The sequence below is a fragment of the Eucalyptus grandis genome, chromosome 10, assembly GCF_016545825.1.
Source record: "Eucalyptus grandis isolate ANBG69807.140 chromosome 10, ASM1654582v1, whole genome shotgun sequence".
Lineage (NCBI taxonomy): Eukaryota > Viridiplantae > Streptophyta > Magnoliopsida > Myrtales > Myrtaceae > Eucalyptus > Eucalyptus grandis.
Window position 1 is genome coordinate 37,972,633 of NC_052621.1, and position 14,217 is coordinate 37,986,849.

Below are 14,217 nucleotides of genomic sequence, written 5' to 3' on the forward strand. Positions count from 1 at the left end.
GAGAAGTGGATAGAGATCTTGTATCCTGCAAGTGACAGAGAAAGAGGCTTTTCCTTATTCTTAAGTACTCTTCAATTTCGGTTATGATTAGATTAATTGAGTGGTCAACCTTCAGCAGTTCCCCAAAGAATCTTTCTTTGCTGAGACCGCCCACTCAAATCATTACGTCAAATGAAGTTTTTAAAGGTTTAACCCCATTTTTTTTCATTTCCCTGCACATAAAATTAACGAGGAATGATACATCAAGAAGAAAAAGAAGTGGAACATTAAACGAAACGATAATAGTAAAATGACAGATGCGTGTGCAGCCCACGCAGGCACACCTAAAAATATGACTATGCAGGTGGATTTCTGCAGCAGTCGCTTGTATTTTGGCATATAATTGTTGCACCAACAAAGTGAGCATACTGAGAAGAAAAGGGAAACCATTTTAAACGATGAGGGAAGACACTATAAACACCAGATCCTAATGGACCGAAATTCTGCAAAGTATCGTACAGCTCTGACTACCCTTCCAAACTATCACTGTTGAGAAAGATGTACACTCGAGTGGTAAGATCAAAACCATAAGGCCTCTTGCTTTCATAAGCAAGCGCTTATCTAATATTTCCATTAATAACATCATCATTACCAGAGCTTCTGATTCAATCAGATTTTCTGGTACAATGTTTGCAATATCAGATGCTTGTATTGAGGCTATTAGCAATAACAATGAACTTCATTGACAAATGCAAGAATACTTGTTAGGACAGGAACTTTCTCAAGGCCTAGAAATGAATGAGATGCATGGAAATTGCAATTGCTGCTTATCTACTAATCATCTATGTTCTTCATATACTCCTTAGAAAGTTTAGTCTCCATTATCAGCTGCTGCTCTTTGAGAAGAGAATACCCAGACTCAAGTAACGCCTCCAATGTTTGCTGCTCAACCATGCAATTAAACCCATTTAGGCAATTGCGAATACCAAGTTGTATCCATTAAAACATTCACTCATTTAAACAACATATTACTTTTGAGTTTAGTGAAGTAAACTGCAACCACGACCAACAACAGCTCTTACCTTCGGTGGTGTAAACACTGGAAGTTTCTCATCTTTTCTCCATTTTAGGAGTTTCTTTCCAAGATCTTCAATCCCACCATTATCTTCAACCCACTGTGGCCCAAAAGGAGTTAAATAGCACATTAATGACTCTTAGAAAAGAACTGTGGAAAAAGAATTTGCCCTTTAGAAGTATTTAGCTTCAAGCCTAAGCATTAGTCATGCTCATGAGAAACTATGAACAAAAACTTGATGTTTGCTGAATACTGGCTGTTTAAAAACAACGGCCAACATCTCTATGCAAGTGATGGGTCTGCCGTCCAGTATGAGAATATACCACGGATATTAGTTACCTCAATAATCCAATCACTATGAAAACAAATCGTTGCTATTTTAAGTACAAGAGGCTCATCATCCCCACGAAATTCAACCAAAGGTAGTCTATACATGCGTAGAGCACTAAATGTCTCAAAAAGATAAGAAAATAGCAACTTCCAGACCCACTTAACCTATCTGGCCAGGTTGTCAATAGAATTTCCCACTTCATAGCACAGTACATAGGTCACACACGATATTCACATTTTGAATGTCCTGGTGATTGATTTATTTGGAATATAACAGCAATTCAAAGCATATTTGCCACATAGACCAAAGTTCCTCCATCAATCAATTGATATGCACTGGGTAAAGAGCAATGGAACTTGCTCATCTTTTTCATCATATCAAATTCAAAGTTCAATATAGGATTGTTCAGTCTCCTCAATTGGACTTGAACTTTTTTTATACCTTCAAGATCGACCTATCATAAGTCCGGGACCTAAGAGCTCCATAGAAGTCCAATGCTGCACAAATATATAAGAAATCTGAGAGGAGTATGGTGATATCATGGTGTCACAATGACACCAGCTTAATGAACCAAACTAAAGGACAAAAATAATGGCAAGAAAGGATAGTATGCTCTAAGATTGTTACCTTGATTAGGAAAGGTATCCACGACATGTACAACCTCCTTCCTCGAGATGCCGTCCTTCTCATACATTCTGTTAACAATATTTACAATATCTTCATGCGTAGGCTGCCTATTCATGAAAGAGATACAATCACTTATGTGCCCACTGATAAAGCAATCACCACTAGCATCCCAATATTTGGAAGTAACTAAAGGAAGAGCTGCACCCTAGCTTGCAAAAATCATGTACCAGTAAAACTTTTCCATCCTTCCATCACGAATCAAAGGAGCATATATTGTCGAAAAGTCATTCCCAGTAAAAATAACAGGGATTCTCTTTGTGACATCTGATTCTCGCCAATCTTGCCCAATGCTTACTCTTGTTGGATTGTCCGACAAATTCATGAGTGTGCCAACTACAATCTGATTATTCACAGTCATTTGAGTATTTCCTGGATGAGGGCACAGCATGTGAGGTTCATATGAAAGAACCAAGACTAGACTAATGTTTTTTTTTTTTTTTTTTTTGGATTTATAAAATGACAGTCAGGAGAAAGCTTAGAGGTTAGCTGAAATTGAACTTGACTAAATGAACTGTAGCTTACCAAATCTACCAAGGCCGGCATCAATGTCATTGATCATTAAACAGCTCATTTTACCCTGCATCCCCCAAGGAAATCAAGTTAGACTTCCTTGACAACTTATCACAGAGCTTTCCAAACACTGGCAATGGAACTTCAAAAACATCAAATACCGACTAGAAGGTTGCATTTCAGTATAGTGGATTAATGATTTGTAGTAAATTTCCTGAACTTCAAATTGTATTTGTATGGAGCAATTAAGTACAACCAGGCAGGAAGAACTCTTCTACCATTTCAAGTCTCTTATGGAATGATATTATTATCTAAGCTGTCATCATAAATCAAAGTGTCATACTTTGTAGGAAACGATGTTGTGAGATTGCGGTATGGAACAACACTTGCTGGTCCTCACCAAGCCCAGCTAGTATGCCATCCCAGAGTAGGATGGCGTTAGAATTTTGAAAGTCAAATGCAGCAGTAAATAAAAACTGACGGGATGTTGGTGAGGAATAGACTAGGTAGCAGGCAGAGAAAAATCAATAAATGAATAAACCAATCATTTAGCATGGCATTAACAGTTTGAAAGATGCTGCAAAACAGGTAGACAATGACAATTGACGAATAGCAGAAAAGCATCAATCTCCAGACATGAAAAATAGTCACACCACATACATAAATTGATAGCGAAAGTGGAAAAGCTTCTAACTTTGTTCTGAACCACTTGAGAAGCTGCTCTATAGCGTTCACGTATCAATTTTCCCGGTTCTCCTGTTCAGTCAACATCCACATGAAGCCATAGAAAAAGCAAAGCTTGAGAAATCATCAAAGGAACAACAAGAATTAACAGTCCCAATTTGCATGCTAGAATACTAAAGGATGGAAGAAACAATCCCACCAGCTCTTTCTGATTCTAGTTCCCCAGCAGACATGATAATGGGCTCAACTCCCATTGCCTGAAATATAAGTTCTGTCTGGAATGATTTTCCTTGACCTTTTCCTCCCCAAATACCTGGGAAGTAGTATTATGATGCTTAGAAAAATGGAGAATGGAAGTCAATTTACCCGCCGTCAGAAGGTCCGCTTCTATATCATCTGAAAAAGAATCATTATTCACTAACACACCGTTTTTCATTTCTACATCAGGAACAATGACATTTTTGTACAAAAATTTGATTACAGAGAAATTGATAAATGAATAAAATTAGATTAATGTGGTGATCAAATCATTCATTTGTAACTGTACATACCGAGGATCAGGGGAACTTTTGCATTGAGAAGATGGGCAATGTAGTTCTTGACAATGTGACACACTGCAATACCAGCAGAACTTGCATGAAGAAGATAGAAAGGAAGACAAGAAAGAGGAACACTAGAATGTCAATTAGAATTAATAATTTTTATCCAGGTTAAAGAAGCATTGTTCCTGTTTACTACATCGCAAACAGACAATTAAAATAAAGGACAGGATGGTCACCAGGGGAATTCATTTCCACGTGTTGTTCTTACAGCACAAAGTCAAGTTTCATGGAACTTACCAACTTTATCCTGTGAAAAAAAGGCAAAATATGTCATATATTCAAGAATGGGATATACAATTTGGAGAAAGGAAGACAAGAAGGAAAACATAACTTGAACGACCTGCTTTCCATATTTAATAGCAAGACAGCAAGTTGAGAAACCATTGATAGGCTTTGGCTTAAATAAATGGTCATAATGCAGTAGCCCCAGAAAATGCAAGTCCAAATACACGAATATCTCAAATGCCTCTCCACACAGCCTTATCAATGAGAAGTTACACTACAGTACTAGTATCATAAGACCCATGAATGAACTAAAATAGCAACTAGCATTGGCTGAAACATTTAGCAAGTAGCATGCAAAGGAGCTACACAACAGCACAAGCCTTGACATTGACAACAGTGAACTCAGGAAATATTGTAAGTAAATCAATTAAACTTTATCAGAGAGAAAAATAACTGACGGTTGGGGGATATAATTTACCATGAATAAAGGAGCGATATAATAATCTCCTTGAAGGTAGTCAAATGACCTCGTGACCTTCTGCCGGTAATCGAACACAATGTCGGCTGCAACAACCAATGACAAATCGATCAACTGATTATTACACTTGGGAAGAGGACCAAAATTCAGCTACGACTAGCTCGCTACGTGACACTTTCTTATCAACTTCACTTATCACCCACGGATCACAGACTGTCTTCTCCAAGAATCCTCTGAATGTGATCTTTTCGTGTAAAATTATTGGCCGTGCAATCCATAATCCTACCCTCCAAATTCTCTTCACCTGTTAAAAATATCTAATTTACCCGATCGACGTAGAGCAATCTTAATCCGACACTGAAAAGGAAAAAAAAATGACAACCCGCTTCACCGACAGATCTCTAGTTTCGACGAACTCGACAAACGTGTTGCATCTGTAAATCCCATCTGGAGCAAAATTGAAAGGGGAAAGCGAAACGTACAGTCTTTGCCGAGAAAGTCGCCGGCGAAGACGTCGTCGACGACGCCGGCCCTCGCCCCGACGGCGATGTTCATGTTGTCGGCCTCCTGCCCGAGGCGGTAGAGGTAATCCCTGCCCTCCGCGTCCTTGGCCTCCCAGGACGACTGCTCCGACAGCCTCTTGGGCTTCGGCCCGCCGGAGTTGTCGCCGTTGTCGATGCTCCGCGGCGGCGGAGAAGAAGACTTGGAGCAAGAGAGGGCGAATGACGGCGGCGGCGGTGGAGCCTTGATCGGAGAACCGAAGAAGGATGGTCTGATGACGAGGAGGTGGCAGAGCGCCATTTCCGGTGGCGGCTGAGCTGAGCTGAGAAGCGGGCGGGGACGTTGGATCAACCGCCGCCGCCGCCTTTTATCGTTAAGTTTCGGTGGATTTGGCGCCACAGGTTCTGCTCTGGTTTCTCTTTTTCTTTTTCTTTTCTTTTCTTTTCTTTTTCCCCCTTTATTTGAAAGTTAGAATAGTTTGGGCATATAATTTGATTAAATGAATTTAGGCACTCAGCTGCGCAATAAAGAAAACTTTCTAATACTTTGTTGTGTAATTACCCTTTATCATAACTCTAAAATAAATTGATTCGATTTCAAAGGTTGACTTAGTGACTATTTGGCAATGTGTCTAATAGTACCCAATTCTGATTTTTTGTTCTCAGAAATAGTTCTGGAACAGAATCGCATTTGATAAAAAAAAATTTCTTAAGAACAAATTTATTCTCGAGAACAGATTTGGACTAGAATCAAGAATAAATAAAATAAAAATCAATTCTTGTTCCATAAACAAATTTGAGAATCAACCCACCCCGCGGCGGCTGAGCTGGTTCGAGCTCTACCCCCTCATCTGGAAGGGGAGGGGTTCGAAACCCCTCGTCCCCACTGTGCAACTCACTCGCGGCCGGGTCAAGTGGGTGGGCTTGATTCGTCCCGGGTTTAAGTTGTCGGCTACCGACTGTACGGTGGTTCCCAAATCATAAAAAAAAATTAAAAAATTAAATCGAGAATCAAAACCAACTCTTATTCTTTTTCATTGACCGCCATCCCGCGACCACCGTTTGCCACCACCCGTCATCGCTGATTGCCGACAACTAGTCTAGCGAGCTCGCCAGGCCAGGGTGAGGTCCGACGAGCTTGCCTGGCCAGGTGAGCCTCGCTAGGGGCTAGGTGAGCCTCGCCGGGGCTAGCCAAGCCTCGCAATGCCTAGCCCCGCTAGTGGCCAAGCTGGCCTCACCCAGCCCCGGCGAGGCTCGCTTGGCCACCCGCAAGGCTCGGCGACAAGGGCCGGCGACACTCCGATGAGGTCGGCGCCCTTATCTAGCTTGTCGTCGGTCCGGCGACCGGCCATAAGAAGAAGAAAAAGAAGAATAGGAGAAAAAGGAAAAAAGAAAAGGAAAAAAAGTTTTAAAAAAAAAATTTTTAAAAATTAAAAGAAATTGATTTGAAACAGAATCAATGAAGACGGTACTCAAATGTAATTCTATTTCGAATCGAAATTTTGGATAGTTATCAAAGCACTTTGCATACCAACGTTTCTATTTCTTAGAATTTTTGTTTTTTGTTTCCCAAAACAAAAAAAAAAACAAAACCCATTTAGTAATACCAAGTTGTTTTTCTATTCACGGAAATAGATTTGGAACAGAAACGATAAGCAAAAAAAAGTTACTTCTTGCTCCCGGGAACAATTTCTAGAAATAAGCTAATTTTCTATTTTATTTCTCTTTCTTGCCACGCCACCGTCAACCGCCATCGGATCGCCAGACGCCGCCGTCGGTCGCCATCGGATCGGCCACCACCGCCGTCTCCACCACCGCCCATCACGCCCATCACCGCACGATTGCCGGCCATTGACCGTCACCGCCAACTGCCGCCGCAAGCCCATTAGCCACCCCTTCCCACGGCCGATGGGCTTACAGCGGCGGCGATCCGTAAGTAAGAATAAAAAATGAATAAATACAAAAAAAACTATTGCGTTACCAAACGCATTTATATTATTTTTCTATTTCAAGAGTAGAAATTTTATATAGTTACCAAACGCGTTTTTTTTACTCAGAAATTGTTTCCTAATAGGAATAGAAAATAAATTTCTAAAAAAAAAAACTCTTCCCCAGCCAAGAAGTGTTATCATTTGCACCTCAAACGACTTAAAATACTTAAAATCTGCTTCGAGAACGTAATAAAAAAAATCATTTCTAATCGAATCTACTCCCGGACCATAATCGTTACCAAACGCGCCCTTATTTTGATTTTGCGCCATTAATGAGAGGTGAATAAACATTAGATGGAAGAGCTCGTTCTGTTAAGAAAGAAAAATGTCAAAAAATGTCAAGAATATATTGACATTAATCAATTAATCAAACTAAAGAGAATACATTTCTTGCCGTATAGATTTCTAACCTAAAGAATATATTGACAATATATGATGGCAAATTTTCGTGGAACAATCTTATTAAGATGACGTTAGCTTTTGAAATGTGAAGTTAGAATACAAAATAATGAGCTTGGATTTCGCTGGATATAATGTAAATTTACTAGGAAGTGAAGAGCTCAACGAGTATCAAACTTTGAAAAAGTCAGCAGAGAGCTGGATAATGCAAACAAGACGTTGTCTGATCAACCACGCAAGCAAATGAAACAGTGCATCAGACGTAGCAAAACTCCATCGGAAGCTTCTTGGCCATTCTTGCTTATGGCAGAGAGAACGATCACCAGCAACCCCACCACACCTAGGATGAAATGATATTGCAGACGCGACATTCGTTGTCCAAAGTGTTGGTAAATCTGTAATTGTAATGAACGCCAATTCATCTTCTCTATTAAGATTGAACCACGGCCAAAGTCCATTCAACTTAGTAATGATGGATAGCGCAATGCCACGCGTTCGAAAGCTCGAAGAATGTGAAAACTTGACTAAGGAATAAGTCGGAGAAAGAGGCTTCGATCCATGACATGAAAGTAGTTGAATTATTTTTTAAGTTGCATTCATGATCAAAGCGAGGTGAAAGAAAGGATGAAGGATGTAGTCCATGACGACAATCTCGAGTCTATTTATGTAACTATTAAAGCGTGACGAGGGTGTCATTCCTGCTAAATCAGATCTTCCCCATTGTGGGAAATCCAGTTGATGCCAAGATCCTTCACCGCGCCAGGAGGGACATCGTCGATCACCTTCTCTTGGCCCTTGGGACAGTATATGCCGGTCTGCTCATGCGGAACCCAGCATCCCCCATCGCTGCTCCCGGCGTGGCTTTTGGTCTTCACTTCTTCACGTTCCAGCTTCACCGTGTCCCGCATCGTGTCGGCTGAACTCTTCCTGTGGTAGGCTTTCCGGAGCACGGGCCTGCCATTTTGAAATGTTATCGTCAACAACAGGAGAGGAGGAACACCTAGTGAAAAGAAAGCTTTACTGTCCTTCAGATTGAGCTCATTCAGAAAAGGGTCTATTGGCTGAAGAAGATCAAAGCTGTCAACATGCGCAGAAAGTTTGTAAAATGAGTAGAGACTGAGAGACTTGCTTGAAGAACACGGAATTCATGGTTTGTGCTCCTCTGGAGAATGTCCCTGCCATTTCTGAATCTCTTTCAATGCAGAAGGATGGAATTCCCAGAGAAATCATTAGTTGATATATAAAGGATGAAGAAATGGGTAAATGGGTCATGGGGTTTATCCATTTCTCTCTTCCCAAGGAAGGTTGTTGGCTTTGGCGGGGTTCCTATCTGCGTTTTGAGTCATCATTTTTATGGTCGAAAATGCAGTTTCGTGAGATAACATAGGGATGTTTGCCCATACTCCTTCAATCATGTACGTATGGACCGTTGCCCCCATATCCTTGGGGCAGCTAGTGGCATTAACATTTGTAATGATGTGAACCATATTTGGCAATATCGTGATGAAAGATAAAGTGCGTCTTCATTTTTATTTTTTTGGCGAACCTGGAAAGCATCTAGACCACAACTGCTGAACAAGGACACATCCCCCTTCCTTTTTTCCCTAACAAACCTTCTCGTTTTGCAAACTTTGATCTTGGTCACTAAATGGGTGCATCTCACTTGATGCCTAGGATAACTGCACAGGAGGCAAAACAAACACTCTAAACGTCCCTAACTTCCCAAAACAGCTAGCGCACGAGCGTCGGGATTCCCATTTATGATAACACTGATTCCTCGAGGTATGCGTATTCCGCTTATATGAGTTAGATGCATACGATAATCTATGAGCAATCGCTATGATGAATTCTCGTTAAATTTCGGAATCATCCAATGCAGAACAGGTAATGACAGAGCACAAAGGCAAGTGCTGTATGCATTTTGCAACTCGAGCAACCTCTTGGGTTAAATGACCGTCTTTCTTCGACATATCAAGAACAGCTTGCAGTTTAGAGCTTGATTTAGCAGAGTGAGAGTACCTTGAACGCATGATACCAATCATCTACCTGCGACGAAGATACTGCTCTCGTGCACAAAATATTGGATTATCTCCGCCGTCAGAACAAGAAATGTACTTAAACGTCATAATTTCTCCGAAAAGTAGGATCAGATATGGCATATTCACATTTCAAGCCTACAGGCCAATACAACTGACGACAGATAAAAACCAAGGGTATGGACCTAGTGTACAACAGCATTCATTCAGGAACAGTTCGATACATAAAGTTACAGTTCACTGCTGTAGCAGTTCAATGGAAGCTTATCCCTCTACATTTTTAGTTTAACACTCTGCAGACATATCATACTGATGATTGAGTAGACTGTAGAATGTAACAAATGGTGGACACATATTAAATGTCGACCAGAATGATCAATGATTTACACTCTCCCATTCGTACTACGCGGTACAATGGCTCAAAAACTCCCCTCTTCAGTCGATGGACGTCTCAAGAAGTACCGCAGACTATTTGCGAGGACCTGTAAAATCACCAAAATAAGCAGATCCCCATGCATGAACCGAGACAACAAAACAATGTGAGGGGGACAAAGAAAATACTTAGGTTTTCTTTATTTCGTGAAAAATGATCTTCTATACTGCTTATAAATATGAACAAATAAAAAAAAAAATATCATTTACGAAAACATTTAGACATAATTGTCATCAATAATAATGAAAACAATTTTGATTAGCTAATTCTTTCAAACAACACAAGCGATCATTTTTCGCAAAACAAATAGAACCTATTTTCCTAAAAATGATCACTGTATCGCTTGAAAAAATGAGCACACGAAAAATATTTTCATCATCCACAATAATATTTAGACATAAATTATTGTTAATAAGAAAAACATTTTCTATTAACTAATTATTTTACAAGATATAAATGATCATTTTTAAAAAAATTATTTTCCAAATTTTTCATTTTCTGCAAAATAAACAGGGTATGTGGTTTCAAAGTCAACTTCCTTTTTTCTGTACACTTAGGAACTCAAATCAACCCATATCTACTCTGGCAGTTCAAGTAAACTTTGAAAACTAGAACACTATTTTCATGTGAAAATCGCACACATGCACGCACGCAGGCAGATGCACACCTACCTCGAGATACACATTCTCATGCAGACGTTAGCACATAGAAATAAGCAAGCACAGTCACATTAACTGCATTCATGCACTAGGCCACACGTACACGTGAAGATGTCCATGAGACACCAAAATTCACTAGTCTCAAAAGCATTTCAATATGGGCACAGCCTCTACATTAGCATCATCTTACCTGCTGGAGAGGCTTGATGATGGCTTTGTTCTTGTAGCTGACATGAAATTTTGCCTTAGCCAGCAAACCCTGGTAACAACACCGAAGAAATTTTGAGTTTGCATTTGTTACGATCACTCGAGGAAATCAAAGTTAAGTGTTGATCTGGATTGTAACCTCAGTGTCAAACTCTCCTGAATCCACAGCAATATTGATGTCAGTTATGATCCTCACAAGATCCACCAGTAAACCAGGACGATCAGCTGTCTCCACCAACAGCAAACTGTGACGAGACATATTTTAGTGGTCAACAGACATTTCCAATGTCCTCACTTGCAAGAGTTATTACCTAACTTGGCATAAATAAATGAGACGCAACTAGTTAAAGAAAGAAAAAGGAGACACCCCACCTTCGATCAGGACCATCATCGACAACATTTATGCGCGTGGCGATGTCTACATCAACCTGAGGAACACAAAATGACATCCTTATGATTCAGTTACAAGCTCGTGACATAAGCTTCATCTGATAAGCAGTTAGTATGTATAATTAGTTTTCCTGGACTCATAAAAAGAATACAATGAAGGATAGAAGAACACAACTCTGTCATCCCAAAACCTCTGACTTATCTTCCTGTTAAAGGCGCAGAGGTCCATGACCATTTGACGCTAAGTGTAATTATGCCAGGGATCAATTTCTATCAATTCAAAACAACATTCAATGCAGTGCTACGAAACCTAGCAGATATCTCTTTTGAACATGCCTTCTGTGTTGGTGGTACAGCTCCAAATGCCACTCCCATTGCTAATTGAGTACTTGATTCCTGGAGCAGCAATAGAACTCTATCAAAAGCTCATAATATAGGTCCCAAGATAAATTTTAAGCTAGGATGTGGTTATGATGAACAGAAGCAGATACTAGAAAAGGTGGTTACCGGGTGATACTCCATGAGATTATTGATAACTGTTAATCGGATAGCCTCTAGCAACTCCGGCTCCTCAACCTTTCTGCCAGTATCACTGCAAGCAAACTCAAGACAAAACCAGTTCATGGGAAGTGAAAAAAAAAATACAAGATAATGGGAGCTAGGAAATAAGCACTATTGTTCTAATCAAGTTAAATGAAAACGAAATTTTCATTTACATGCATTATATCAAGAATTAAAAGATTTTCCCACCTCTCCAGGTAGTAGGTGCCTTGTAAAATGCAATCAAACTAGATCCAAGTACATTTTAATTGACATGGACTAGAGAACATGGAAAGAGAAAATTTTGAACTCCATTTTTTCTTAAGTATTAAAAAAAAAAAAAAAAAACTCATCTTTTTAGTCTTCCTACGTCCAATGAATAAATAGTAAAGTTAATTGAAAGTACCATAGTATATAAGAATGGCTAACCAACATTGCCATATTACGGGTGGATAAAATGGCTATAAGCAGAAGCAGAACACAGACAGACTAAATTGAAGGAGATCCTGATATATGGACAGAGGGCTTCCATTGTAATACATGCCAGACAGTAACTATATGATAGCAGGGGTTGACACTGATGCAAGTAACAAAGAAGATCAACACACGACAGTCCAAGAAAATTGCCAAGAACTCACGCTTTGGTTATGGCGAACTTGTTGTGCTTTCCTGAAGAATCCAAATATACATTTGCCTTGAGAACATTCAGGCCAAGGTTCTTTAATGCATTCATCTACAAGCCAAATACATAATTTCAATGTTCGAAACATGGAGTTGAGCCTGAATAAACAGGACTAAGCAATCACCAATAGATGATCATTCCACTAAGAAAGAGGCAGTCGATGATGCTATACTGTATCAAGGAGAGCTCCTAGGCGATCCCCAAATGTGATCTCCAGAACAGTGGCATCTGGGTCGGAGTCCTGATCTATGATAACTTTAGGGGTTGGAACAATGTCAGTTTCACTCTGACTTCCATCCTGCCAGTAGCATCGAACTTCCCATCAATAACAAAGCAACAATACTGATCAACTATAATAAAGCACCGACGCTGATTTACAGCATGATGTGGTCAATACCTCCAGAGTAGGAGCAGTTGATGCTTGTCTAATGACTGTCCTTGAAGACGACAATCTATGACAAAGCAGATAGAGCTAGAACTAAGCAAAATAGGAAATCAATGGCACAATACTATTCCTACTGGGATAGAATTAGAGCGTGGAGTGCACAATAATGAAGTCGCCCGTAATCTTGTAACATAAAAAAGATTGAAGAATCAAACCAAAGCAGAACTCACTAGAACCCACCATAAGTCAAGAAACCAAAAAGGCGGGTAGTCAAAATATGACAGAATGGCGCTGGCAAGATCAGTACTTGAGTTCTTCAAGCATTGCGAAATTCATATACAACATAAACCAGAACAGGAAGAGAAACTAACCCATTGGCAGTAAACCAAAATCCAGAAGCCTAACGAAAGACTAGCTCAAAACAGAAATCCAGAGAGAGAGAGAGAGAGAAAATTCAGAAAAAGCCATACCTTTGGCCATGAAGAGGGCAAGAACGCGCAGTCTTCAACCCAGGAGAGGAAAACCCAGCAACCGAAGCGACACTCGATCTGGACACTTCAAATGCCTTGCCAAGACCGGAGAGGGGCGTGGCGAGGCTAGCAGAGGCCATAGCGACAGCCATTTTCCAAGAACCTCCCAACTCCACCAACCCAACCCAACCCAACCCAACCCAAGTGACTTCTTCGGTCGAGAGGAAAGAAAGGAGAGATTCTGACTACAGAAAACGATGCAAAAGATCAAAGGGTGTCACGGTTCCCGAGAGAAAACGAGAATACGAGAAGGCAAGAGCACTTGCAATATCCGCCATGAGATGGAGATAGATAAAGGAGAGCACCCACCCCCGCCCCTATCTATATAGGCGAGCTGGGCGTGTGCGCCCCATAAATGATTCCCTCCCATTTTCCTTCTTTTTTTATATTTTGCGCCAACGGAAAATTTGCAGATCGGAGACCAATCAAGTCAGCCAAAATCTTCTTACGACGATGATGACGCCAATTCCGTCTCCCCCCATTTGTCTGAAAATTTAATCATCGGTCGGCCGATATACGCCGAGCCGAGGAGGTGATGGGTGCGACAGCGACGCGCTTGGCTAGGATCGGACGCTGCGATCTGTCCGATCGTGCGCGTGCCATCCGTCCATGTTCGCTGACGTTCTCACGTGCCGATGTGAAAAAAATGTCATTAAATTTCGTTAACCCATCATCGTATTGGACGTACTGTCATATAGACTGATAAATTTTAACAAATTGAGAAAATTGAGAAAAAAAAAATACAGATGAACCATTGATTGTAGAACCATAGCTATGTCGAATATTTATAATAGCTTCATACCGACAGCGCTAGTGATTTGATGATCATTCAAACAACACTCGAATGTAAATAGAAAACTTTAGTAATCGATGAGGTGCTGATAAAGTTGGGTC

General features: G+C 40.4%; 3 protein-coding genes across 3 annotated transcripts; all 3 read right to left on the reverse strand.

Annotated features, from left to right (window-relative positions):
* Nucleotides 1-553: 553 nt before the first annotated feature.
* On the reverse strand, nt 554-5,485 carry LOC104423251 (ribulose bisphosphate carboxylase/oxygenase activase, chloroplastic). Its single transcript, XM_010035758.3, has 12 exons — nt 5,054-5,485; nt 4,572-4,657; nt 4,106-4,115; nt 3,818-3,880; nt 3,466-3,579; nt 3,277-3,338; nt 2,595-2,649; nt 2,240-2,441; nt 2,013-2,119; nt 1,827-1,882; nt 1,062-1,154; nt 554-921 (listed from the first exon to the last, which is right to left on the reverse strand). The coding sequence occupies exons 1-12, from the start codon at nt 5,370-5,372 to the stop codon at nt 814-816; spliced, it is 1,275 nt and encodes a 424-aa protein (XP_010034060.2). The 5' UTR covers nt 5,373-5,485; the 3' UTR covers nt 554-813.
* A 2,554-nt stretch (nt 5,486-8,039) lies between these two features.
* LOC104423252 lies at nt 8,040-8,926 on the reverse strand. The gene is made up of 2 exons (XM_010035759.3): nt 8,591-8,926; nt 8,040-8,415 (listed from the first exon to the last, which is right to left on the reverse strand). The coding sequence occupies exons 1-2, from the start codon at nt 8,731-8,733 to the stop codon at nt 8,163-8,165; spliced, it is 396 nt and encodes a 131-aa protein (XP_010034061.2). The 5' UTR covers nt 8,734-8,926; the 3' UTR covers nt 8,040-8,162.
* A 676-nt stretch (nt 8,927-9,602) lies between these two features.
* LOC104423253 (ACT domain-containing protein ACR11) lies at nt 9,603-13,659 on the reverse strand. The gene is made up of 10 exons (XM_010035760.3): nt 13,264-13,659; nt 12,806-12,860; nt 12,581-12,706; nt 12,365-12,459; nt 11,694-11,778; nt 11,523-11,582; nt 11,169-11,224; nt 10,936-11,041; nt 10,780-10,848; nt 9,603-9,979 (listed from the first exon to the last, which is right to left on the reverse strand). The coding sequence occupies exons 1-10, from the start codon at nt 13,413-13,415 to the stop codon at nt 9,917-9,919; spliced, it is 867 nt and encodes a 288-aa protein (XP_010034062.1). The 5' UTR covers nt 13,416-13,659; the 3' UTR covers nt 9,603-9,916.
* Between the last annotated feature and the right edge of the window lie 558 nt (nt 13,660-14,217).